This window comes from Acomys minous (genome assembly GCF_964271855.1).
Source record: "Acomys minous genome assembly, chromosome: 1".
Lineage (NCBI taxonomy): Eukaryota > Metazoa > Chordata > Mammalia > Rodentia > Muridae > Acomys > Acomys minous.
Window position 1 is genome coordinate 63,261,021 of NC_140483.1, and position 26,340 is coordinate 63,287,360.

The 26,340-nt window shown below is 43.2% G+C and overlaps 1 protein-coding gene across 13 annotated transcripts in view; it reads left to right on the forward strand.

The window, feature by feature from the left end:
- NCKAP5 (NCK associated protein 5) overlaps positions 1-26,340 on the forward strand; it is a 915,906-nt gene that overhangs the window by 704,639 nt on the left and 184,927 nt on the right. For all 13 annotated transcript variants that reach the window (XM_084799427.1, XM_084799426.1, XM_084799429.1 and 10 more), the window contains 2 exons: positions 6,509-6,547; positions 16,862-16,981. In XM_084799427.1, coding sequence (XP_084655553.1) covers positions 6,509-6,547; positions 16,862-16,981 — 159 coding nt within the window. The remainder of the gene's footprint in view (positions 1-6,508; positions 6,548-16,861; positions 16,982-26,340) is intronic.

Genomic DNA, 26,340 nt, shown 5'->3' on the forward strand with positions numbered 1-26,340 from the left:
AGGGAGCTTTCTCTACCACTCTGAGATAGCAGGCAGGCTTTCACACCAGCATCTGGCTCCTGAGTCTTTATTGGTAAAATCGAAGGCTTGAGATTTTGTTTTAAAAAAAAAATTGGCATCCAATGTGGGACACAAGATGTAAAAATCTTTTATTCACCGGATGTAATTGTTGTCTCAGAGGCTTACTGCCTCCATCTGACAACCTAGGACCAGTCAAACTGGCTCCTCTCAGCTTCTTCTGGATTGCTCTGCTTCTGAACTCTTACAAGAACAGACAGGACAGAGAAACTACTTAAGAGTAGAGTACAAGAGACAGGGGAGGAGGGACAGAGGGAAGAAGAGAAGACAATAGAGAGTTAGTAGAGAAGTAGAGTTGAAGTTCAGTTGGGTTTGTGTAGGTCCGTGCAGTTCAGCTTGTGGAGTTCAGAAGCAGAGAAATTAAGGAGAAGGTGAGAGAAGCCGATTTGAATCAGTCAGCTTGGAGAGGAGTTTTGAGCCAAAACAGCTGAGTTGAACCAGCCAGCATGAGCTTAGAAAGACCTAAAAAGAGTGAGCTTATTCAGCAGTAAGTCTCAGAGGCTATCTTCTAGCCCTAGATTGTACAGAGAATGGAAGCTTCCAGGACTGGGCGTGGGTTAGCAGATAGAGATAGTCAGCCTCCAAGATGTCAATTACATCAGGCGAATAAGCGATGCTTTTACAGTCAGGGTCTCTTAGTCAAAACCATAGATCACCAATATGCCAATATGCCTAGAGTCCCTTCTCCCCTCCTTCTGAGGCTGGGATTATAAATAAATGGGCCACCATGCCCACCTGTCATTTGCATGGGTTTCTGGGTATCCACACCTGGTCTTCACAACTTGCACGAGAGGTGCTTTACTTTAACCTCTGTGCCACCTCCCTAGCCCCATGCCTGATGTTTTAAAAGTGTGATCTCAGGTCTTCATCCTTATAAGACAGGCACTCTAGCGACTGAACATTCTCCATAGCCCTTGGATCCAAGTCTTTCCAGTGACCATATACTAATATTCTTCTTCTTACGCTGAGCAGCCTCTTTATAGTAACTAACTTGCCAGAGGATAGGAATCATTCTGAAGTGCATTTTCAAAAACATGCTTGTTTTCAATTCTGCTGACACGAGACTTGCTTTGTTAGATGAAGTCTCCCAACATAACTGAGAAAGGGAGGCTGGCAGCAGGCAACAGGGGAGGGCTGTCTAGATTAGGTAACTTTTGATCCCCTGACTAAGGACCAGTCTCCAGCATTAAGCCCTTCACCCCTTGGGAGCCCTGGGGCCTTGTCAGCCAGGTAAGAACTGCCTGAAAATCCCATGGTCTCTCACACAGCCCAAGGGAAGGCTGTTTTCAAGTCAAATAACAGAAAAGTCAGTAATCTTGCTTTCTTCTCCTTCTGTCTCTGGAAGGCAAGTGCCTAGAGGATAAAAGACCAATAGCATAAAACAAACAAACAAACAAACAACAAAACAGCCAGGCTTGATGGTGAGCATTTACAGTCTCCATCTGGGGAGGTAGAGACAGGAGGAAGCCTTGGGCTCACTCACTGCTTAGGTGGGAGGGAATGCGAAGGCACTGTGTGGGTGGAAATGTCAGTGTTCTGACAGAATTCCCACTGAGGATGAATAGAGCAGGTCTACATTGTCTCCTAGGCCCAGAGCTGGGAAGACTCCACAGAAAACCTGGCCAAGGTTGTCCCACAAGCCAGAGGCAGAAGGGCTGTCAGCTCTGTTCCCTGAGCCTCAGGTCCCTCTGGCCCAGGCCAGCTGCTGTTCTGCCTTTCTGAGAGGAAGCTGGCAGGTACCCCTGGAAGTTATTTGTTCTCATTAGCTGGGCCTGGCAGTATGTGATTATCAGCAAACCCAAGAGCTGAGGGCAGATTCCTGGAGCCTTATGGGTGGGGGCATAGCCCAGACATCGTCACGTGAGCCAATCAGCGATTGAGCCTACCAGGTCCCGGCACCAGCTCTGTCGATCGATCGATGCACCTGCAGCGGGTATCCATTTAACACAGCAAGAAGCCTAAGAAGCCATCTTCACCAACAGTAAAGACGGAAGCATTCATGCCTTCCTCCCTTAGAGAACCTGCGATGCCTTCTAGTGGTTCCACCTATATGTCAGCAGCTGAAAACATATTGTTCAATTTTCAGGTAGAGCAGCCAGTTGGCCAAAGAGCATGCCAGAGGGAAACTTGTCCGATAGAGTCAGTCAGCCTACCGAGCGAGGAGCTGGACTGCAGAGATACAGCGTATTTCCTCCCGTGGGCTGTAACAGTTAGAATATTACTCTATGTCCCACATTAAATCATAGATACAGCCTTTTTATGTGATCACTGTTAACACAGAATGGCTTAAGAGAGCGACCAGTTTGGAGGAAGAAAAGAAAATATTGATATTCGGCAGTTTTATGAGCATGTAAATCAAATCCAAGTCTAAGGGTTTTTTTTTTTTAAGTAAATTATTTATGGTTTGAATTAACTTCTGTGTGTTGTTCTCCTATTCCGCCGGCGTAGACAGCGCCACTCTTCTATTTTCCTTTGTGCGCCAACAGTAAAAGAGATGATGTATTGTTTGACTTTAAACTCTCAGCTACTTATAAATTGGAATGAATGTTTAAAAACTCCCAAGATTTGGGGGCTGGGCGAGGTCTCAGTCCGGAAAGCGTTTTGCTACACAAGCGTAACCGAGTTGTATCCCCAGAGCCCACATAAAACATCAGGTGCATTTTTTGTGTGCTGGTTACCACAGGGCTAGGGGGCGGAGCCAGGCAGATCTCCAGCAGGTGTCTAGTGAAGAGCAGTGAGCTCCTGCTTTCCTGAGAGTATCTGACTCAAAAACTAAGAGCGCTAGTGATTGAGGTTGTGATCTCGGTCGCCAGCCTCCACAGGCAGGATGCATACACACCCACCCAACCACACATATATAAATGTATGCAAAATATAAAATATGCCTTTCTTTTTTTTTTTCATTGAAACTGGTTGGTTTCGATGAAAAACTTTCCATGTTTATTTGATGTCAACAAGGTAAATTTGGAAAGGTTTTGCTGGACAAAAGACCCTTTGTGCACACACTTTAACTAATAAATTATGGATCGTCTTGATTCTAACTGTTTACTTCTCAGGGTGTAAATTCCTCCTGCCCAAAACTCAGTGCTGGCTTGTGTTTCGATTTTCTCTGAGACTTGCTGGTAGCCAACTGTCGTGAAGGATGCGTTGTTTTGTCAATATTGAGTCAAGAAACAATTAAGCCCTATGAAAACATTCACGCTCAGGCTCAGAGTGTTCCATGATTAGAGGCAGGCACACAGAGCTGAGCCTCCCCAAAATAAATGTGTTACCCAGTGCAAAAGTAGATGAAAGCATGCCCCACAATGTCTGGCTGAATCTGAGAATCACCATAGTGCTAACTTATGGGCACTGTGTGACATGTTTAATGCTGTGATCACGTACTTGCTATGAATGGCCACGCCCCAGTTGTCTGGATTCACAGGTAGATGTTTAGAAATTTTATGTTGAATGACTTACAGAAGAAAAGGATGTATAAAAGTATACTATATAATCTATTCTAAGTATTTTCCTTGTTTTAATTTATTCATTTAGATGTGTATGTGTTTCTGGAGGAGTATATGTATGCACGTGTAGGGGTACCTGCCCCAATGTGTGCACAAACAGACAAGAAGAGGATTTCAGAGATCATCTCTGCTCTATCACATCCCACCTACTCCTTTGAGCCATGATTTCTTCCTGAACCTGGAGCTCACTTTCTCTTGGGTAGGCTGGAAGCCAGCAGGCACCACCAGTCTTCCTGTCTCCACCCACCTAGGATCTGGGATTACAGGTGTTTGCATAGGTACCCTATTCCTTATGTGGATGTTGGGAATGTGACCCATTTGCTGCATTGCAAATGACCATGCAGCAATCTCTCTTAACCACTGAAATATCTCTCTAGGCCAGTGGTTCTCAGCCTTCCTAACACTGCGACCTGGTGACCCTCAGCCATGACATTATTTTTGGTGTTACTTTCTAACTGTGATTCTGCTACTGTCATGAATAAATATCTGTGTTTTCTAACGGTCTTAGGGCGTTCCCTCTGAAAAGGTCTTTGGACCCACAAAGGAGTCACAACTCACAGGCTGAAAACCACTGCTCTAAGTCCTTAACTTTGTTTTTAATGCTTGTTAGATTCCGTGAAACAGGCAGTGTTTTGTAACATATAGTTTACATGTTGTATATATTTCTGTATTATACAAATTTTATTGTATATACAACATGTTATGAATGTTGCCTAATCTTTTTTGTTTGTTTGTTTTTGTTTGTTTGTTTTTTGAGACAGGCTTTCTCTGTGTAGCCTTTACCGGGTGGACTTGCTTTGTACACCAAGCTGGCCTCAAACTCACAGCGATCTGCTTGCCTCTGCCTCCCTAATGCTGGGATTAAAGGCATATGCCAACGCACCCTGCTTGCCCACTTTAATTAATCATAATTCATTTTGTCAACACTAACCATATGGTGTTTCACTTCAAGGTGATACCGGAGATGAGAGATAGACTTCCCTTACTGTGTTTTTAAATCATCAATGAGAACATGATTTTAATACATGGTGAGAAGTATTGACGAACTGACAAGAGGGCTTGCCAGATCTTTGAATACTCAGAGACCCACTGTTAGGCTTCCATGTGGTTTTTAGCTTGAGTAACATTGCACGCTTTTCTCTGTATAGGCACTGAGTGGGGTTGGGATGTCAAGGTTGGCTTGGCCTACTTATGATTCATGTCTTTGGCTGAAAAGACATCAAGCTTTCTCTGAGGTCCTAAGTTGATTGACGAACATACAATCCTGTTAAGATATTGACGGTGCCTCAGACTTGGGCCCCACTGATATATAGTACTTTCACAGCATGCAGAAAGCCTTGGGTTCCATCCGAGCATCTCCTAAGCCAGGTGTGGTGGTATGTCCCTGTAATCCAAGAACTCGGGCTGTGGAAGAAGGAAGGTCAGAAGTTCAAGGTTATTTTTGGCTGCGGAGGATGGTCTCGATCTGGCAGGGGTACATATTACCCTGTCCCATATGCAGTGCAGTACTGAGAACTGTGCTTGCTCTATGTCGCAAGAAACTCAACCTAATAGCGATTCAGGTTCCTGTTCCCAATGCAAGTTCAGCAGCAGACAGTAGAACCCATGACAAGATTGGCACGGGGCTTTTTCTATTGCTCTGCCTAAATATACTTAATATTTGAGGCTTGTTGTCAAGATTGCTGCTGATGTATCAGCAATCGCTTTTTAAGTTGCAATGTATTAATAGTACAGTGTAGTGGGTTTTTTTTATGACATTTTCATCCGTGCACAGAACACATTTTTATCATCTTCATCTCCCTCTCACCGTATCTCGTCCTCCTCCCTTCATCCTGTTGATCCTCTTTCTCTTCCCAAGCAGCCCTCCATCCAGTTCCCTGTCTTTCCTAAAAATATAGATTCTACGCATAAGAGAAAACATTATATTTACCTTTTCTGAACCTGAATTATTTTGTTTAGCACAATTATTCCAGTTCTACTGATTTTTTTTATTATCAACAAGATTTTATTCTTTATGGCCGAATAATATTCCAGTACATAGCTAGCTATACTACATGCTTGTTATTCATTTGATGGATGCCAAGACTGGCTTCATAAGCTTTTCATGGCATCTGTGCAGATGACTTTATTGTTTGGTCCTTTGATGATATCCTCAAGAGCTGTATGGCTGGACTCTATCTGTCTTCACTTTCAGGCCCCACACAAAAGAAAGGAGTGGTAATCCAGGCTCCTTTCATCTTAGAGACTCTACCAGACCCAAGAAAACTAGTCTCCTTATATAGTATTGGCTGGAACTTTGTGATATAGGAGGAAAAGAGGGCTGGGATGTTCCCAGTCCCCAAAATCGAAGTTGGGATTTTTCTACTGTGGAATAAGTTAACAACCACCAGATTCTGTTACAAGTGGCAAACACTAGAGGAGGAAGGAGGGGACTACAGAGGAGGGACAAGGGCCACACAGGAAATGAGCTACCCTATTCTTACCTGTCTACCTTTCTGTTTTGTCATTAATTTTAGGTAGTGGAGCAGTAGGACAGGGAAGGAACCGAAGGAGAGTGGATGGAAACTGTGTACAGGGTACAGATCATTAGGATGGCGCCTCTCACTGCCACGTTGTTTGTAGCTTTCATGGACTACTTTACATATGAAAAGAGATTATTTCTCCAAATATGGAAATGTGAAAGGCAAGGTGTGAATTATTTTCCCAGCTGAACATCTTAATTAGACACAAGGTCACCTTTGGATATAGCAAAATATTACCCAGAAGGACATGCTTGTTATGAAGAGAGAGATCTTTCACGGCTAGAGAGAAATGAGGAGCTCATTACAGGCTGGAAGCTGTGGGAAACTTCTTGGCAAATGAGCACTCATTCATTGAACGTCTGTTATAACTGACAACAACTTCCTTACTTTTTTTTTTTATAGGTAGCCAACCAAGTTGTTCGAGCTCTACTCACTCAAAAGGTAAGTTGCTTTCTGACTTTTACTTTCAAGTGCTACTGTGAATGGAGTACTCCTTACACTGCCAAACCAAGGAGCCATGCTGATAGATGTGGTAGAAATTTGCTATTTGTTTGCTTAGGTTGGAGCTGTGTGTGTGTGTGTGTGTGTGTGTGTGTGTGTGTGTGTGTGTGTATCGGTGACTAGGACATTTTTCATACAATTTAAGCTCTTGGGAAAGTAGAAGGACATTGCCCTGGTTTCACTTCTGTTGCTATGACACTTAGTCTGAGAAAAGTTAAAAAAAAAAAAGTGTTCATTTGAAAGTGTTCATTTGGCTTAAACTTCCAGATTATAGCCCAGTTGAGGAAATCAAGGCAGGAACTGACATATTATACCCACAGTCAAGAGCAGCGGAAGTAAAGGCACGGCTCCTTGCTTCCTTGCTCTCAGCTAGCTTCATCCTCTCATATACTTGAGGATTCCTGTCTAGGGAATGGTGCTGCCCACAGTAGGCTAGAATATATCACTTGGAGATCAAGGCAGCGTGCCATAGGTCTGCCCACAGCCCATCCTAATCTAAACAATTCATCACTAAGATTCTCTTCCCAGGTGACTCTAGGTTGGGTCAAGCTATCAGTTAAACTGACCAGCACAGAAACCTTTTTAAAAATGAAAGATTTCCTGGCCCCAAAAGTAAAAGCAGACTCTTGGCTTATGCTGTGGAGCAAACTAAAGAAGTCTGTGGGTCAGTGCATTCCTGGGACATGAAAGTCTTCTTGGGGACAGCACCTAATGGGGCCTAAGGCTCAACAAGACGTCTTTGAGATGAGAAAAATGTTCCAGTTCCTTCAAGCCTTGAATCCTTTTTCTGTGTAGCGGGAATGTAGTGAACTCCCATTTATCTCCAGATCACGGGGGAAGAGGGGGTGTGGCCTGAGATAGCAGTGTGGGGAAACAGCACCTTGGGAGTCATTTTGCCATCAATACAAGCGAAACAAAAACTCTTATCATCTCTCTGGCTGGCTGTATACTCTGCCTCTACACCTATGACCCCAGAGTCAGAACAGTTTATACGTTACCTTCCCCACTGTTATAACAGAATATCTGACCAAAGAAACTTGAGGAAAGAGTGGCTTCCAGTTCAAGCATTCAGTCCATCATGATGCAGAAATCATAGCAGCAGGAACACTAGGGAGCTGCTCACACTGTATCCATAGCAGTGAGAGCTTAAGGCAGCTGCTCACACTGTATCCATAGCAGTGAGAGCACTAGGAAGATGCTCTCACTGTATCCATAGCAGTGAGAGCTTAAGGCAGCTGCTCACACTGTATCCATAGCAGTGAGAGCACTAGGAAGCTGCTCTCACTGTATTCATAGCAGTGGGAGCTCTAGGCAGCTGCTCACACTGTATCCATAGCAGTGGGAGCACTAGGAAGCTGCTCTCACTGTATTCATAGCAGTGGGAGCTCAAGGCAGCTGCTCACACTGTATCTATAGCAGCAGGAGCATGAGGCAGCTGCTCACACAGCAGTGGGAGCACTAGGCAACTGCTCACACTGTATCCATAGCAGTGGGAGCTGGAGGCAGCTGGTCACACTGTATCCATAGCAGTGGGAGCACTGGGCAGCTGCTCATACTCTTTCCATAGCAGTGGGAGCACTAGGCAGCTGCTCACACTGTATCCATAGCAGTGGGAGCTCAAGGCAGCTGCTCACACTGTATCCACAGCAGTGAGAGCACTAGGAAGCTGCTCACACTGTATTCATAGCAGTGGGAGCTCAAGGCAGCTGCTCACACTGTATCCATAGCAGCAGGAGCATGGGGCAGCTGCTCACACTGTATTCATAGCAGTGGGAGCTCAAGGCAGCTGGTCACACTGTATCCATAGCAGTGAGAGCACTAGGCAGCTGCTCACACTATATCCATAGCAGTGGGAGCTCAAGGCAGCTGGTCACACTGTATCCATAGCAGCAGGAGCATGAGGCAGCTGCCTACACTGTATCTATAGCAGTGGGAGCTCAAGGCAGCTGGTCACACTGTATCCATAGCAGCAGGAGCATGAGGCAGCTGCCTACATTGTATCTATAGCAGTGGGAGCACTAGGCAGCTGCTCACACTGTATCCATAGCAGTGGGAGCTCAAGGCAGCTGGTCACACTGTATCCATAGCAGTGGGAGCTCAAGGCAGCTGGTCACACTGTATCCATAGCAGTGGGAGCTCAAGGCAGCTGCTCACACTGTATCCATAGCAGCAGGAGCATGAGGCAGCTGCCTACACTGTATCTATAGCAGTGGGAGCATTAGGCAGCTGCTCACACTGTATCCATATCAAGAAAGCACGAGGCGACTGCTGACATTGTATACAGGGACAGGAAGTAGAGATGGGGTGAGTGCTGGTGCTCAGCTTGCTTTATCCATCATATTCAGCTCAGGGCGCCAGTTCATGTAATGGCTCCCCATATTTAGGGAGGTCTTCCCCCTTTGTTATTCTCAGTCTACAAACCTTCTCACAGATATGCCTAGAGGCTTATCTTCTAGGTGATTCTATGCCCTGTCAAGTGGACAGTCAGGGTTAACCGTCAGCCAGAGTAAGTAAATTCATGTTTGTCCCAAGTCGACAGGGTTGGAACACTTTATTTGGTGATTCTGATTCTAGCCACCTCTCACTGAGCCTAAACTCTAGTTCCCTCGGATTTTGTTTATTCTGTCAATTTCTTCAAAGCATAACTTTCCTAAAAGAATTCCCAGCTTCTGCAGCATGTCCTGAAGGCTGTGAGTAGGAAGAACAGAAATCACTGGTGCCACCTTGTCTTTAGTAGAAATGTATCAGATGTCTGCCCTGTCTAATAGATAGCCTTAAATATTATTTAAATTTATACTGTACACACACTGTGATGGGATTTTTGGGGAGACATCTGTTACTTTTCCTTTAGCAAGTAATTTTTAGCTATTTCACATTTGATAGCAACATCATATAAATAAAGGCATCCAAGTATGTTATTTAGAGTTGGGTTCTGTTGGAAGGAACAGATTTGTGTAACAGTGATGGCTTACATACGCTAAAGAGCGATTTCTTCCTTGTAAGTTTCTAGGTAGTCAATGGAGGGGTGGTCGTTCAGCTCTGAGTCCATGATGTCTCTGACCTCTCTCACTTCCTGTGAGATGAAGCCACAATTCCTAGTTCTGACTAATGGTCCAAAATAACTGCTCTAACTCCAGTCATTGTACCCACATCCCAATCACTAGAAGAAGAAAAAAATATAAGTTTGTAGAGGGTAAAGAGTGCATAACAGCTATCTTAAAAAAGAAAAAAAAAAAAAAACAAAGAACAACAACAACAACAGAAAAAAAAATCCCAGCTGGGTGTGGTAGTGCACACTTGTAATTCCATCACTCTGAGAGGCAGAGACACACAGATCTCTGTGAGTTCAAGGCCAGCCTGGTCTCCAGAGGGAGTCCAGGACAGCCAAGGGTACACAGAGAAACCCTGTCTTGAAAAACCAAAATAAGCTGGGCATGGTGACACACCTCGAAAAACCAAAAAAGAAGAAAGAAAGAAAGAAAGAAAGAAAGAAAGAAAGAAAGAAAGAAAGAAAGAAAGAAAGAAGAAAGAAAGACCAAAATAAACAACAACAAAAACCTCTTTATATGTATTATTTACTTATGGGTGTGTTCACACCTTAGCATGAATATGTATGTGAAAGGTTCTCTCCTTCTGCCACCTGACTTCTGGCTTTAAAATTATCAACTAAGCCATCTCACTAGCCACTAGCTGTCTTGTCAGATGACATCTAGAAGTTTCCATGGGGCATGGCTGTATTTCCTTGAAAACGTTTTAATCACAGAGCCACACTTAAGAAAACCGGTGAATAGATTGTTGCTGTAGTGAGGTGTACAGAAGAGAACTAGTTGTTCTTTTACTATGGAATAAGGTGAAAATCAGATGCTGGTGAATAACCCAGATTTCTGCCACAGTGTACTTAGATACCTTTGTCTCTGGAAATCTTTGATTTCTTGGTTGTTTTCTACTTGTTGCAAACTCTGTGCTTATTTTATTCCATGGCAAAGGGAGAGCCTCTGCAGCCTTTGAAACACTTCTTCTTGTCTCTTTAATGGTGCCTCAGGGGTCTGGCACAGTACAGAGGAAAGCAGAACCCATTAGGTCAGCCACCAAAAAATAGCTGCACAAATCCCAATAATAGCTGGTAAACACATCCGTCTACTACAGTGCAGGTGGGTTTCCAGGCACACAGGGATGAGCTAGCCCTGGACAGCATACCCCAGGACCTCACCAAGCAGGAAGCCATGCCAGAGGTTCTGGAGAGTCCACAGGGTCACATTCTGCTAAATATGCACCTCCTGGCTCCCGTGGGATGTGAAAATTGCTTCAAAAAGACAGGCTTCTCTTCATTTATGACCATAACACGGCTTGGGATACAGCACAGTGGGTAGGGTGCTTCTCAAGTGCTCACTGCTTCCCGCCCCCAGAACTGCATAGACCTGTCTCCGTGGTACAGGGTTTGTTATCCCAGCAGGCAGGAGAAGGACGGGAAGATCAGAAGTTCAATGTCATCCTTGAATACTGGGCTTCATGAGACTATTTTTTAAAAGAAGGTCTTTTTTTTTTAAATAAGTGCAACCCACATACAAATAAGAAAATTAAGACAGAAATTGTCAGTGATTCGTCTCTCCTTTTTCTCTCTCTTTATCTCAAACACACTTGCGCGCATGCATGCGCGCGCGCGCACACACACAATGAATAAATTAAACATAAAATAAAAATATAAAAATAACATCATTCACCTATAACATTATTCAAGGATGTTTCTCTGTTGATCATCAGCTGGCAAGGTGCTTGCCGTACAAACATGAAAGCCCACCTTCAAGTCCCAGAATCCACATTTTAAAAAAAGCTAGGCATCAAGGCTTACACCTATTATCCACACAGTGGGGAAACAGAGGCAATGCTTATCCCTGGGGCTTGCAACAACACCTAAAAAAACAAGCTTCAGGTCTCAAGGACAGATCCAGTCTCAAAAGTACAAATGAAACTTATAGAGCACCCAAAGAGGGACATCAAAGGTGTCCTCTGCCCCTCCCCTACTCACACCCACAGATGTGCACTTGCACATACATAATTCTTCATACATGCACAGAACCTGTTCTCCTTTGGATCAGTAGCATTAAATGACAGTATTAGCACCTTTCACTTTCATTTATACTTAAGAATCATAGGCCCCAGCTGCTCAGTGCAAGTAAAGTCAGTAACTCGGGTTGTATATTTTCTCATCATCAAGTCTGTTATACCACTGAATATGTAACACTTCTAGAATCTCCAATGACACTTTTCCACTAATACCAAAGTTGGAAGAAAGAAAACTTCCCTGGAGTTAACTCTCCTCCTCCTCATCGACCATCTTGGCTTGCCCTTAGAGAAGCCAAATACTCCATGGTGCTTTTCCCTCCGCAATGTAGAGCGAGACTGGCATAGGGTATGTTCTACTTTCCTGCCTCATGCCTCCACATATTTCCCTTTCAGGGAGATGCCACTTGACCACTTGTACACCTTCCTACAGGAATGGCCTCTGTAGAGATGGTTCCTAAAGAAGTCTTATATTTACAAGTATTCACATATATCCAAGGCTTAAAATCCACTGTCATTTTGTTCAGTGTGCAGCCCTGTGTAGGAATAAGACACTTTGTCAGCAATTGGAACTACTACAAAGTGGCAGAGCCTGTATATGGCTTTACCCCTATGCCATTGTGCCTACTCATTCCCATTCCATAATTTACTTATCCAATACATCAGTAGGACTGAAAAGTTTGTGGCAAAAGCCAACACGTAGACTGAAATCCAACAGTGATCCTGCCGGTTAGTTTTATTTGTCAGCACGGTCCAAACTAGAACCACCTATGAAGAGAATTATCTAGATTAGGGTCAGTGGACTTGTGTGTAGGGTATTGTTTTAATTATTTATTGATGTAGGAAGACCCAGCATGCTGTGAGTGACACCGTTTCCCTGGGCTGAGCCCTGGAATGTGTAAGAGTAAGGAAAGCTAGTTGAGTATAAGTAGCAGCAGGCAGGTGCTCTGGAGGCATTCATCTCTCAGTTCTTGACCAGAGACATGATGCAAGCAACTATTTCAAGTCCTTCCCACAGCAATAGACTGTGTTCTGGAACTATAAGCCAAACAAACCCTTTTCTCCTCTAAGTAGACTTGTTTTAGAATATTTTGTCACAGCAACAGAAAAAATTAGAACAGCTAATTATGATCTCAAATATTGAAACAAAAGACTAAGATGTTGGGGAAAATCTAGAAATATGCAGGACTCCATATTGAGACACACTATAAACTAGGAAGCAAGCTGTCTCTGAATGGATCTTACTTTGGACTGAAAATCTCACAACTAGATGTCAACTAGTTTGGGTAATGACTCTATTCACTGTAATTGCATAAACTGTTCAGCCATCACATGGATTAAAAGTGACTTAAGCTGGGGAGATGGATCAGTTGTTAAAATGATTGTCTCTTCAAGCATGGAGACCTGAATTTGATTCAAAAACCCACTTAAAAAGCTGAATGTGATGCCATATACTTTCAATTCCAGTGCTGTAGAGATGTCACCATGTCTTCCCATCATGGTGAACTGCGGACCTTCAAACCATGAGCCAGAAGGAACTCTAATTCCCCTCAGTTGCTTCTTCTCTGATATTTTCCCCAGCAATTTAAGTAACTAATACAGTTGCCACTCACAGGTTCTGTGAGCATTATAAAAAACATTAAAGACCACACAAGCAGATCTTTCCTATCTACAAACATTCAGACCAGCTCAGTTTCTGTCAGAGATCATTAGATTGATATCACATTCCTACATCTCTCCTTCCCTTACCATGTGATAGGCTGGAAAATCAAATTGTCCCCAGGCTCCTGTTTGTGTTCATGGTCCCACTAATTAACTTACAGTGTTCTTTGAATGATAGAGGTGACCATTGAAATTCAAGTGTTTATATAAAAACCCTCTGTAGAGGCTGGAGAGATGGCTCAGCGGGTAAAGGCACTTGCTGCCAAGCCAGATGAGCTGAGTTCACTTCCCAGGACCACTTCATGGAGGGAGGGACATGGCTCCCATTGTCCTCTGACTTATACCCATACAGTGGTACATACAAAAACAATGAAAAATATAAACTCAACAAAAGACATCTTCATTTCTGTTTTCTGTGTTACACCTGAAGAACTCTTTGATTTTGCACCTGTGCTCTTGGCCAGTTTCAGTTTTAGTGCTGCAGCCTCCAGTTCCCCTTTCTCCTTACAAACTGACACCTCTCTGTTTGCATTTTCTTTCACCTCCTGCAAGTCAGTATGCTTGTGTTTCCCCCAGCCAATGGGCACTATTAATATTTATCTACCCCACAGTCAGCTTTTATTAATTACTTAATTAGCAGTAGTAAAAACAATTAGTGTTGGGAGCAGAAAGTGTTATGTGCATGCCGGCAACAGAAATTAGCATACATGATAAGCAGAGGTTGAATGCTGTAAAAAAAAAAAAAAAAAAAAAAGGTGGAGTGCCCGTGTGCGGAATACACACTTCTGCTTCTGCCTTCTGCCCTCTGCATTGTCTTCCTAGGGGACACAGATCAGCATAAAATTATTTCCCGCATGGGCTTCACACATAACTAGCAAGGATGAAAGAGCATTCCCTGTGCAGGGAACAGTGCTCAGAACGATTTCCTTTCCCACATAAGCAGAACCAATGCTGTAGAGCATGGTGGTGCATGTTCACACTCAGCCTTAGCAGCCTTCTCTCTCTCTAGTGGACAGGGCAGCTAGAGAACAAGGTTGATATAGAACATGCTTTCAATAGCCATCACTTGGGCCAGGTAGGTCCGATCTATATGAGCTGCATGTGCCCCAAGATAGTTGTGAACAGTGACAAACTCATACCACAATGTCACAAGGTTAGAGACAGCTGAAGAGATGGCTCAGTAGCTAAAGTCCTTGCTTCTTAAAGACATGTACATGTGCTCATATGCCCAGGACCCTTTTTAACAATGAACAGGGTAATGTATGCATCTGCAATCCCAGCATTTCTATGAGGAGATGGAAGACAGAGAAAAGAAAATTCCAAGAAGCTCCAACGCCAGTTAGGGTCAGCAGCAAGCAATGAAACCCTGTCCTAAAGAAAGTGAAAAGTGAAGACCAATAACCTAGGTTGTCCTCCTATTTCCAGTCACATGATGTGATGGTGTGTATATGCCTACAAGCCCACATGAGTGCACACACACACACACACCACTTCATACACACCCACACAAAGACTTTTTAATAAAGGTTAGTCACCACTGAGTTCTGGACAGCAATGCTGCCTGCTGGCACTTTCCCTACCTTTCAGGGCCCATATAAGCCCATCACTGTCCATGTCAGAGAACGGAGATCCACACACTGGACTTGCTGGCAAAGCTGACCTCTCGTCATCATGCTGGTTACTGGGGGATTTTGATAGCATCATCAGCTCTAACAGCATTTACAACAAACACAGTAAATAAACACAAGCATCTACTAAGCTCCTCCTGTATTCAGTGGTGTGTTAAAAGATAGATGAAGAGAGAATGGAAAAAAAAGCACCGTGCCGTGTTCTGGTTTTTCTTCTTATGGATATGTCAGTTAGCTGACAAGACAGGCCCGCAGCAAGATGAAGGCAGCACAATGTGATTTATGCTTAGGGTTACAGTAGAGGCAGTGAGCGCTTGACGGAGTCTAAACAATGGAATAGTCACGATGGGCACCAGGTAAGGTGTCCAAGAAGGGACACTTAAACTGGACTTCAGCAAGTTGGTCAATTGGTCTGGAAGGCAGCAGTGGATGGACCTCGAACTCTAGGAAGAGGCCAGATTTGGAAGAGCCTTGAATCTGACCTTTACTTTTCAATCTTATAAGAGAGGCAGTCACCATCCAATTGTACAAGGACTTAAGTTATCACAGCCTAGGAGGGAGGCAGCCCCATTGTGGAGTCCCCAAAGGCCCTATTCCGCAGCTCCTGACTGAGTTGGGGGAAAGGTATTGGAGGTACTTGAACTATTTAAAACAGTTGTTCCCAACAGTGGCACAGAAGTGATAACTAAACTGTGTTCCTTCCCCGGGAGTGAGACCAAAGTGTCCCAGACAATATTGGTCCACAGCTTGGAGGATGGACAAGTTGCAGTGGTAGTTTAAAAGGCTTCACTTGTGACTGGAGAGATGGCTCAGTTGGCAAAGTGTTTGCCTTGCGATTATGAGGGACTTAACCTCAGAATTCGTGTAAAAAGGTCAGGCAGGAAAGTGTACACTTGTACTCCCAGCACTAAGGATGTGGAAACAAAGTTTTCTAAGATTTCCTGCCTGCTTAGCCTACTAAGCAAGGTCCAAGGCAGTGGCACACCTGTCTATAAAACACAACAGCAACAAACCCTCAAATGCAGCTGGTTTGAAAACTATTCGTTAAATGTAATGAAGTTTCCTGGATTGTTGTTTTCATGCTGTGTCAAGCAGTAATGTGAGTGTTATTTCTCTACCCAAGGTTCCTGGATGGTACTCCAGAAAGCAAGGCACAGAGAAACACACAACACACACACACACACACACACACACACACACACACACACACACACAGACATACACACATACTCATACAGACAATAGATGTAGATGCAACCTGAGGCACAACACTCAAGGTTGTCCTCATTCCTTTACACACATTGTTACACATGTGTTTGTGTATCTGCATACATATATACTCCTGACACACATGAAGGTACACCTTTCTTCAGAGCTACCTCTTTCCACTAAATACATCCGCAACTACGTTAGTCACAATGTTGAGAATCTCAACTCGTTTCCCTAAATGACATGGGAAGGCTCCATCTAAAGCACTAGTTCCTTTAGTTCATCAATTCTCTATTCATTGTAAAAATATTGTTGTCCTTGCGGTTTGTACTTTATGATTGCTTTTATGAAGACAGCGAAAAAAGCATAATATATAGGTAGAAACATAAATTGACTTTATATCATGAAGATTTACCGCCTACAAAAATAGCAGACTGCATTAATGCATTTCTGATTTCAAGGTGCTTTATTTATTTATTTCTGTACAATTGGTCTTCCCTGAACATAACAATTCCATCAGACAATGGTCTGTGCAAGAAAATGTTGTTCGTGACTTATTTTTCTGGGTGCTTTGAAGAATAGAATGGTATTTTTTTCCTAATGTGTCTGAAAGTATCATATAAAATATAGCCATAATATGCAAAACAGTCTTTCAGTCAGACTTTCTTTTCCTTCTTCGATGTGTTCTTTGTAGGATCTGAGGGAGGAATGTGTAAAGTTGAAAACAAGAGTGTTTGATTTGGAGCAACAGAACCGAGTGCTCAGCATCCTGTTCCAACAGCGAGTCAGACCGGCTTCTGATGTGCTCCTCCAGGTAAGTGTTTATATGGAAAACAGCCTTTGTGCCCCCCAAAAAAATGTCTTGACAGGAAGTTGTTAACATTGAAAGCTTGCCAGCCTCCCCAGGGGTAAGGCATAGTGTACCGAAATCCCAGTGCCTCGCTGTCTCAGGCGGTCACATTAAAAGTGAATGTCGCTCACATTCTCTACTTTTGAAAGTTGCATTCATACAAAGAAGAGTTCCAAAGAAGAGTACACAGGCAAAGGGAACATGGGGCGGTGTCCTCTGGGCTGGCTTTTTAAATGTGTGGTGGCATGTGCTTCTAATCCCAGCGCTGGGGAGGCAGAGGCCGGTGGATCTTTGAGCAGTCAGTCTAGCCAAATGGTGAGTTCCAGATAAAGGAGAGGGACCCTGTTTCTTTTTATTAGAATGAGGACAGTGTCCTGAGGAGCAACACCTCTATATCCACGTGCACACACTTGAACACACACACACACACAGAGACACACACACCCATGTACACACATATGCACTCACACAGAGGATGCAGAACATATTCTCCACTAAGTTCAATTAAAAGTAATGGCTTTGCGGAGCACTGCTCATCTCAGTGCATTCTGTGACAAGTAAGGAAGGTTTAGGAAATGCTACAGCACATGTCGTTACTTTGAGCTCACTATGATCCAAGTGGCAGCTGGGATATTTGCAACCTGCAGCCTTCTGTGGAGCATTGTTCCTTTCCCTTCCAAGACTGTGCCCTTAGTGACTCTTCTCTGTCTGAGAGCTCTCTCCGCACTCAGGGACCTTCCTAACTTGCACAGTTCGGGGAAGTCAAGCCACCTGTTTCATTTTGATGCCAACTGTGAGAGAACATGCCGTGTGTCAGGGAACACATGAATTGGCATAGGAGGCTAGAGGGTTAACCTTTGTTCTTTCCCACCACCAGCCCCCCAACACACTCCTTCTGTTAACATATACATTTACTCAGACTGCATCCTATGAGCTGTGCCCCAGAGTTTTTCTGGATTATGCCAGACTGTGATGTGGTTTTATAGAGACATGTACACTTTGTGAAAGGTGACTCATAAATTACTTGTTCTGACCGACTAAGCTTGAGGTTAACCAGAAACCTTTTGGTCATTGAAACTGTAGTGGCCAGCACCAGAGCCACTGTCCATGGAAGGCTATTTAAATTCCCACTTGAAATTTTTACACTAAACACTGGGGGGATATTCAGAGTGTAAATTGCTTGTTTGCAAGCATGGGAACTGTCCTCAGAACCCCCATAGAAATATAAATTAAAATGGCTGTAGCACGAGTTTGTTATTCTGGAAGGGCAGATCCCTGGAGCTCACTGACCAGCTAGCATAGGGAATTACTCAGCAAGGTGTGGGACAGTAAAGAGACAGCCTCAGGTGCATGGCAGCCTGAGGATGCCACCTGAGGATGTTCTTCTCTGTCCTACACACACACACACACACACACACACACACACACACACACACACACACACAAAGTTACCTTAAGCTACAGTTAACTTCAAGGTTCCACTAGAAGTATACTAAGTAGTCTGAAACCTTGGGTGCACAGTGTATAACAAGAACATCTCCGTCATCATAGGAAATCCTCCTTGAAATTTTTTCTCAGTGCTTGAGTTCTTCGTCAATTCTCCCCATCTTTGGCATAAACATCTCAGTCCTCCTCTGTGGACCAATGAGAAGCTGCAGTTCCTAGAAGGGAAGGGAGTTACTAACACAGTCCCGGCAGTTAACCCCACCCCTAAATTAAAGCAGAAGAGCTCTTTGAATTACAAAGTAGATCTCATCTCAGAAATTAATTTCCTCTCTGCTTTATCTGTTGGAACATAATTTATAATTCATGACTCAAAAGTTGTTGGCAGGCCACAGGGAGAAATTGTGTGGCTCCACTCTGTTTCCTGGACCCGACCACCATCAGTGCTTGTCAATGGGGATCTTGAATTTGTGAAAAGCTCCATTTCTTTTGCCGTTTTTACAATCAAGATCCAATATTGTAATTACCTTTAACAGCTGTTGCCTGCTCTTGAATTTTTCTGTTGTGCTTGTTCTAACTCAAGGCTCTTCTGGAACAGTGTTTAAGGATCTGCAGTCACTGTTTATGAATCCTGATGGTTTATTTATAGAGTAAACACATGTTCTGGAGACAGTGCAGCTTTTGCGTTGACCATCACAAATTTCTGACATGCATATTTAAGTGGCCGGGGCAGATGATCAGGCGATGCACAGACCTCGGGGTCTGTCCATTGGGTGTTAGTTATCAAAGTTTACATGGGTCACCAAGGAATTTTCATTCTCATGAGTCATCCTCCTATAACCCTCACTAAAGGTAGGCTGTGTCTTAGTTTGCTTTTCTATTGTTGTGGTAAAGAGCTTGTCCCAAAACAACTTGGGAATGAGAGGTTTTTACTTTACCTCTCAGTTGCAGTCATCCTCAAGGGGAACATCGGGACAGAAACTCAAGGCAGGGATTTTGTAAACAGAAGCTCGGAAGCAGAGGCCATGAGGAAACCTGTTTGCTAGCTTGCTCCTCAAGGCTTGCTCATCTTCCTTATAGCACCCCAATGAGGTTGGCCCTCCTGCCCCAGTCATTAATCAGGACAACACCCTATGGATGCCTAGAGACCAATCTTAGAGAAGCATTTTCTCAATTAAGATTCCTTCTTTTCAGTTTTTGTCAAGTTGACAAAACCCAGCCATCACAGGCTGTTAAGAGACCCATGAGGAACAATGGTAAAATATAATGCCTAGTGAGATGATGTTAACTGTCAATTGCTGAGAACCTAGAATTAGCTGGGAACAGTCTTAGTGAGGGGCTGTCTTTATCACGTGGCCTATGAGGATGTCTGTAGTGGATCGTCTTGATTGCTTTAATGCGAGGGAAGGCCTGTTCCACTGTGGGCAGCACCATCCCATTGGTTTGGTCCTTGGACTTTATAGGAGTAGAGGGATCTAGCTGAGTACAGAACACATATGCATTCCTTGTTCTTGGCTAGGGATCTAGTATGACTACGGGCTTCAAGTTTCTGACTAGACTTCCCCCACAATAACGGACTGAAATTACAGGCCGAATAAATTCGTTCTCCCTCAAATTGCTTTTTTGTCAGCATATTTTATCACAGCAACAGAAATGAGACTGGAACACCCGCGGTCTAACACCTGGGTGGCATAGTCATACTCGGAGGAAGGAGCTGGATCTGCAGTTCACTCATTATTTCACTCACAACTCGGTTTTCTGATGTTGCTGTGGGGATTAAGTGAGAACAAGCACTCACCATGGAGATAAAAGAAAAACCACACACGCTTGCTTTTCACCTATTGACACTTGGTAATTATTTGTTGAATAGGATAATGAAGAAGCGGCAAATCCATCCTGAGAGCTGAGAGGTTGATTTGCATAAACATAGGGAACTTTGTGCTCTCTCTCTTTCCTGAAAATTTCTGATTTTATATGGATGCCTGATATCCTGTCGGCTGTGTGGGAGAGTCACATATAGAGCAAAAACACTGACCAGTGTGTACCTGCCTGCAAAAACTACAGACCCTATAACTCTTCCTTGTGGACTCAGAAGGAAGTCCTCCCTGAGGACATCAAGTCATTTATTTTATATTTTAGAAAACTGTTTAAGTTTTCCTTCGCAGAAGATAGCTCAACAATTCTTAACCATATGATGTAGCCACCCAAATAGGAATATAGGAAGATGATGGTTCGGTCCATGGTGACTTGGTTAGAAAAGGCCATTTTAAGTCACAGCCAATTAAAAAAAAAAAAGGATGCATCCAAGAATTTAGCTGACAGGTTCTAATAAATGACAATCATTTATTAGATGAATAATCAGGCACAGTGGTGCCTGCCTTTAGTCACAACAGTCAGGAGGGGGAAGCGGGAGACTCACTGATCCCAGGATGTCAATGGCACATCTTAGGCAGCGTGATGAAGGCTGGTGTCACAAACAAAACAAAGCGCTGTCCACCTGGCAGCTGTGGTAGAGCTCTCTGTCAAGTATCCTAGTTTTATCTTACCAATTAGGTTAGAAGTTCATGAATAATTAGTTATTTCAGTCACTCGGTTTGTGTATAGAGTACATATCATGGTAATTATAGAATTGGAATTATAGAATTCCAAACTTACTAATGTGGGGCTGGCAAAACAGCTTAGCCTGACAGCCCAGCATCAATCTCAGAAATACACATAGTAAAAAAAAAAAAAAAAAGAATTAATTCCCCCAAATAGTCCTCAGATCTCTATATGTTATGTACTATGACATAACTGTTCCCTCAAAAGGTTTTAAAATTAAATTAATATTGTGATTGTGTACAAACCATATTATTATCTAGTGAACTATGATGGGTATTGATGAATTATTTCTGTAAAACAAATCCAAGCATTCCAACTCCTCTATAAAGGTAACTAGAATGAGGGGGTTCAGGAGCACAGTAAATACTGATGTCTAACTATAACAAAATGACAGGCAAGAGTCAATTACATTAAATATAGGCAATTCTGCATGTGAACTACTCCTCAAATATTTGTTGGTTTTCTTACTTGCTTGGTTGGCTTTGTTGTTGTTGTTGTTGTTATTGTGGTTGTTGAATGCACTGTTGGCTCAGGGGCTGCATGCATGGGACAAGCACCCTACCACTGAGCTACATCCCAGATCCTCAAATGACTTTAAAGGAAAACATGAGTAAGGTCTATAAGCAAGAACTCATCTTTGCCCCTAATAAAATGTGACTGGACAAACATGCAGAGATCACTATGTTGCATAGTGTGCCACAGAATTCAAAGTCTTTGCTGACCTGATCTCTCACGATCCTATGAGGCAGAACCTGGCATCACTATCACCACACAGAGAGAGGCTAAGTCACACAGCTCAATTGACAGGGGGAGGAGTCAGTGTGGAAAGCTAATGAAATCAACGCTGCCACTACCCAGTTTGGCTTCCATTTAGTTCTCCCACTTTAGGGAACTTTTGAATAAACAAAAGAACTAGGTGTGTGTGTGTGTGTGTGTGTGTGTGTGTGTGTGTGTGTGTGTGTAGGTGTAGGTGTAGGTGTGCATGGCACCCAAAGAAGAATCTCAACTGTCCCTATCAACTCTATTTTTTTGAGACAAAGTCTCTCCCTAGTCTGGAGTTCAATGAGCAACTTTGCTAGTAAGGCCTGGGGATCCACCCATCTCTGCTTCCCCAGAACTGGGATTATTCACACCACTGCTCCTGGATTCTTTTACATGGTGGCTAAGGGTTGAACTCAAGTCTTCATGCTTGCAAGGCAAGAATTTTACCAATGGAACCATTTTTCAAGCCCAAGGTCCATGATTTAGATTGTCCATTTTAAGTAATGAACAGCGCCATGTGTGACCAATATGTCTCAAACCTTCCTTAATACATCACAGAAAGTGGCCCATGTTGTTATAATTTCTAGAAGGTTCCTGCTATCTAACTTTTGCCCCTCTCTTCTGTGTCCTGCCTTTTGTTTTTTTTACCATTATTCTAATAGGATATTACACTCATATATTCAAACCGAGACATTTTTTCTTTTCTGCTTTCTGATTGGCATTTTTAAAGTGTCCTACTGCCTGTATTCATGTCACAATATATATATAAAACCACCATATGTCTATTACTCACACCAAAAGAAAGAGTGTCTGACAGCTTAGAACCAAGGTGTGGATTGTTTTTGTTAGTATTATTTCAGATGAAATGATGAGATGATAATGTCTTAAGATTCTATACTCATTCTTCCTTGGCTAGTTTTTATCGTCAACTTGATCCAACTTAGGGTCACCTATGAAAGGGAATCTCAGTAGAGGAATTGTGTCTATCAGTTAGCCTGTGAATATGACTACAGGGGATTGCTTTGACTATTAATTTATTCAGATAAGATCCAGTATGTTTAGAGTGGTGTGGCCATAGGCAACTGCTAATTTGTTTAGGAGGGCCCAGCCTACTTCGGGCAGCACCATTCCCTGAGAAGGTGGTACGGGCCTGAGCAGGAAAGCTTGCTGATCATGAGCTTGAACACCTCACCATAGTTTCTGCTTCAGTTTCTTGAGATTTTGCCCCAATTTCCCTCAGTGATGGACTGGGACCTCAAAGTATAAGCTAAATAAACTCTTTCTTCCTCTAGTATTTAGAGTGTTTTTAGCACAGCGGCAAAAATAAAACTAGGCTACAGCCCTGTCGTGTTTTTCTTCTCTACATCCTCATTTTCAGGATATAAATCTATCGGTCTAGCTTGGCAGAATATTTCATGCTCATCACTGCCGTGTTCTCACAAACCACACACACCCCTTTCTGAAACCCAGCCCCAGGGCTGCATACTCCCAACCATCTTCATAGTCATGGTGATCCCTTTAGATGGCCCCGCTTGGGATACCACCTGGATATTAGCTTTCTGTGTCACGTGACTGGGCACTTCAAAGGCTTGTGAAAAATAATGCAGTCTTGATTTCCTGTGACAATGGAGAATTTCATATAAAACCCAAGGGATGCTTCTCCTCAGAGCTTCTTTTTAGTTCAGTGATGATCTCTTTGATGCCAAGACGTCATCTCAATGTTCTGTTCCTAATTTCCCACAGCCAGTATCACTGTTCATAATACATATGTGATCTGTACTACTGACTCTTAGCTAGGGCTGTCCAAGCTTGTCTTCTCTGCATTGGATGAAGAAGAATTGTCTTGGGCCGCATATTAAATTCATGGATATCCAACCATTGACCCAGCATATTTTAAGAATATATACATATATATATATATACCCTTAGATACTTTTATTTTATATATATATATATATATATATATATATATAATTTTTTTTTTTTGCTTATTTTGGTGGTTTGACTGAGATTGCCCATAGGCTCTGGCTGTGAACACTTTGTTGCCAATTGGTAGCAGGGAAAGTTTAAAAGATACAGCCTTGCTAGAAGAAGTCTGTCCCTAGGAGTAGGCTTTGAGGTTTCAAAAGGCATACGCTATGCACTCTCTCTGCTTCCTGCTTATTGTTCAGGATGTGAGCAGTCAGCTCTCTGCTTCCTGTGCCTGCTGCCATGCTGTCCCTACCACTGTGGACCACAAACCCTCTGGAACCCTAAATCCAAATATACTCTTTCTTTTGTAAGTTGCCCTAGGGAACAGTGGTTTAGCAGTGCGTCAAACACCCTCCTTCAGTCTCTGCATGTATATGCATGGGCATGTGTCCCCTCACACACACAAGTACACGCAGCCATTCAGTATACAGCACACACACAGAAACAGTAATAAGCATACATCAGTAAATTAAGTCTGGGCAAGGGAGAGGGAAGGCAAGAGTGCTGCAGTAGTTGTCAAGCACAGGCAAGCACAGGGAGCATTCCCTTCTCTTGTGCCAGGACCTCTCTTAAGCAAGAAGGAGTCTACAGAAGAAGGCAGAATTCCCCCCCCCCCACACACACACACAGAGTTAAGAGCACCCCCTGGCTCCCACTCTGACAACATCGGTTTGCCTTATGAGTTTCTGGAGTGGATCAGCTCTGCCCCTTGCCTACAGAGTACCTGCTACGGAGGCATCATCCGCCCTACCCTACAACTCTGCAGTCTAATTTAGAAAGATCCTCAGGGTGAATTGGGGCACAGCTTCCTGGCATTTGGGGGTGTGTGTGCTGAAATGGCAGTACAGCTGCAGGCCATGAATCTGTCATTCGGCCTCACGAGAGGGCTTTGGTGGTGCCATTATGAGTGCCAGTCAGATGTGAAAACATATGGAGAGTGTCCATCAGGGACACTCTCTCACACACTCAGCGCCTGAAGATATTAACTTGTCAGAGGACCAAAAATGGCCTCTCCGTGAGATAAGGGACATTGAAAGATCACACAGTTCCTGCAGGGTCAGACTTTCAATGACAAGATGACGGCTTGGATCAAGTGAGAACCAATAGAGAAGATGAGAAAGGATCTTTGGGGTTAGGGCAGAAAGTGATTTTTCCCTCTTCCTACTGCAGCCAAGACTCTTAATAGACCTGCTTCACCCTTGATGGTGTAATTTCTCTTTTTCTTTTTCTCCCCTGAGCTGGGCATAAGTACTTTCACTCCAGGAAGAACAAGGTAGGTTTTCCTTCCCTGGTCCCTTTCTTTCTACCATTTATTTGTTTGGTCACAGTGCTACACCAACCCAGGCCAGCCCAACCCTGTCACCCCTCTTTGTTCTGTTAACAAAGCACAGACATCGATATCTTGATAATTTTATGATCTACAGAAACACCAAATTAGATAGTAAAGTGTCAAGTCTCTGTACTATTTCAACAAAGCATGTTATAAAATAGCCATGTTTTAATGCTAAGTGACAACTTTACTATCCTGGTAGCAAAATTAACCCAACTTAAAAGTGACAAAATATATGTATAGTTTATATAGGAGAACAGCTCAAGAACCATGCAAAAGAATGTCTGCCTAAGTAACAGTTTTGAAAATTAACTTTTAATTTGCATTTTAAATGTACTTATCATAAAGAAATTTAGACATTTTCTAAGTATTTAAAAATGATAACAAATTAAATACCCATTGAATTCAAGATACTAGGTTTTCTCCATTTTGTTTAATAACAACAGCCATTTGCTATTGCAGAATTGAGTCACTTTGATCCTCTAGGTAATGATTTGTATGGACTACATTTTCTGTCATTTCTATTAGGAAACAAAATTTAAAATAAGATGATGTAACAAGGGCCAGAGAGATGGATCAGCACCTGTGTACTATTCTTGCTGAGGGCCCAAGTTCCATGCCCAACAGCCTCACTGGGTGACTCACAACCTGTAAATCTGTCTCCAAAGGTATTCAGATGCTCTCTTCTAGCCTTGGCAGGCAACTGTGCACACACACAATTGGAAGTAAAAAAAAAAAAAACTTTGAAAAAAAGACTATATAACAAACCAAAAGGTATATGACTTCCAGGGATTAGGAAAGTTCGCTCTTTCCCTCACAGCCTGTTCTTGAAGCCTGGAGCACTGGGGTGAGACAGTGATGGAAAGAAGCCAGGGAGGTTGGGTCTGCAGAAGCCCTGGAGGAAGCTGTGCCTCAGAGTGAGTTCAGTGTATGGGGGAGAGTTTAACTGGAAGCCAGGAGAACATCCTGTGCAAATGCAGGAAGGACTCTGTCTCCTTCTCTTAGCCTTGTCTCTTCTCTCTGAATCCATATGCCCCTGGGAAGCGCTTTTTCCTCCTCCCTCAATGTCCACACCTTACTCCCTAAGTCCCAGCCTAAGTTGAAGTATGCCACAAAATTCTAATATTCTTCTGCCTTTGTTGTTGTGTGGAATGGGAAATGTGTCCCACAGGTTCATGTGTTCGAACACTATCAGGGGTCCCTCTTTCTCTCTCTC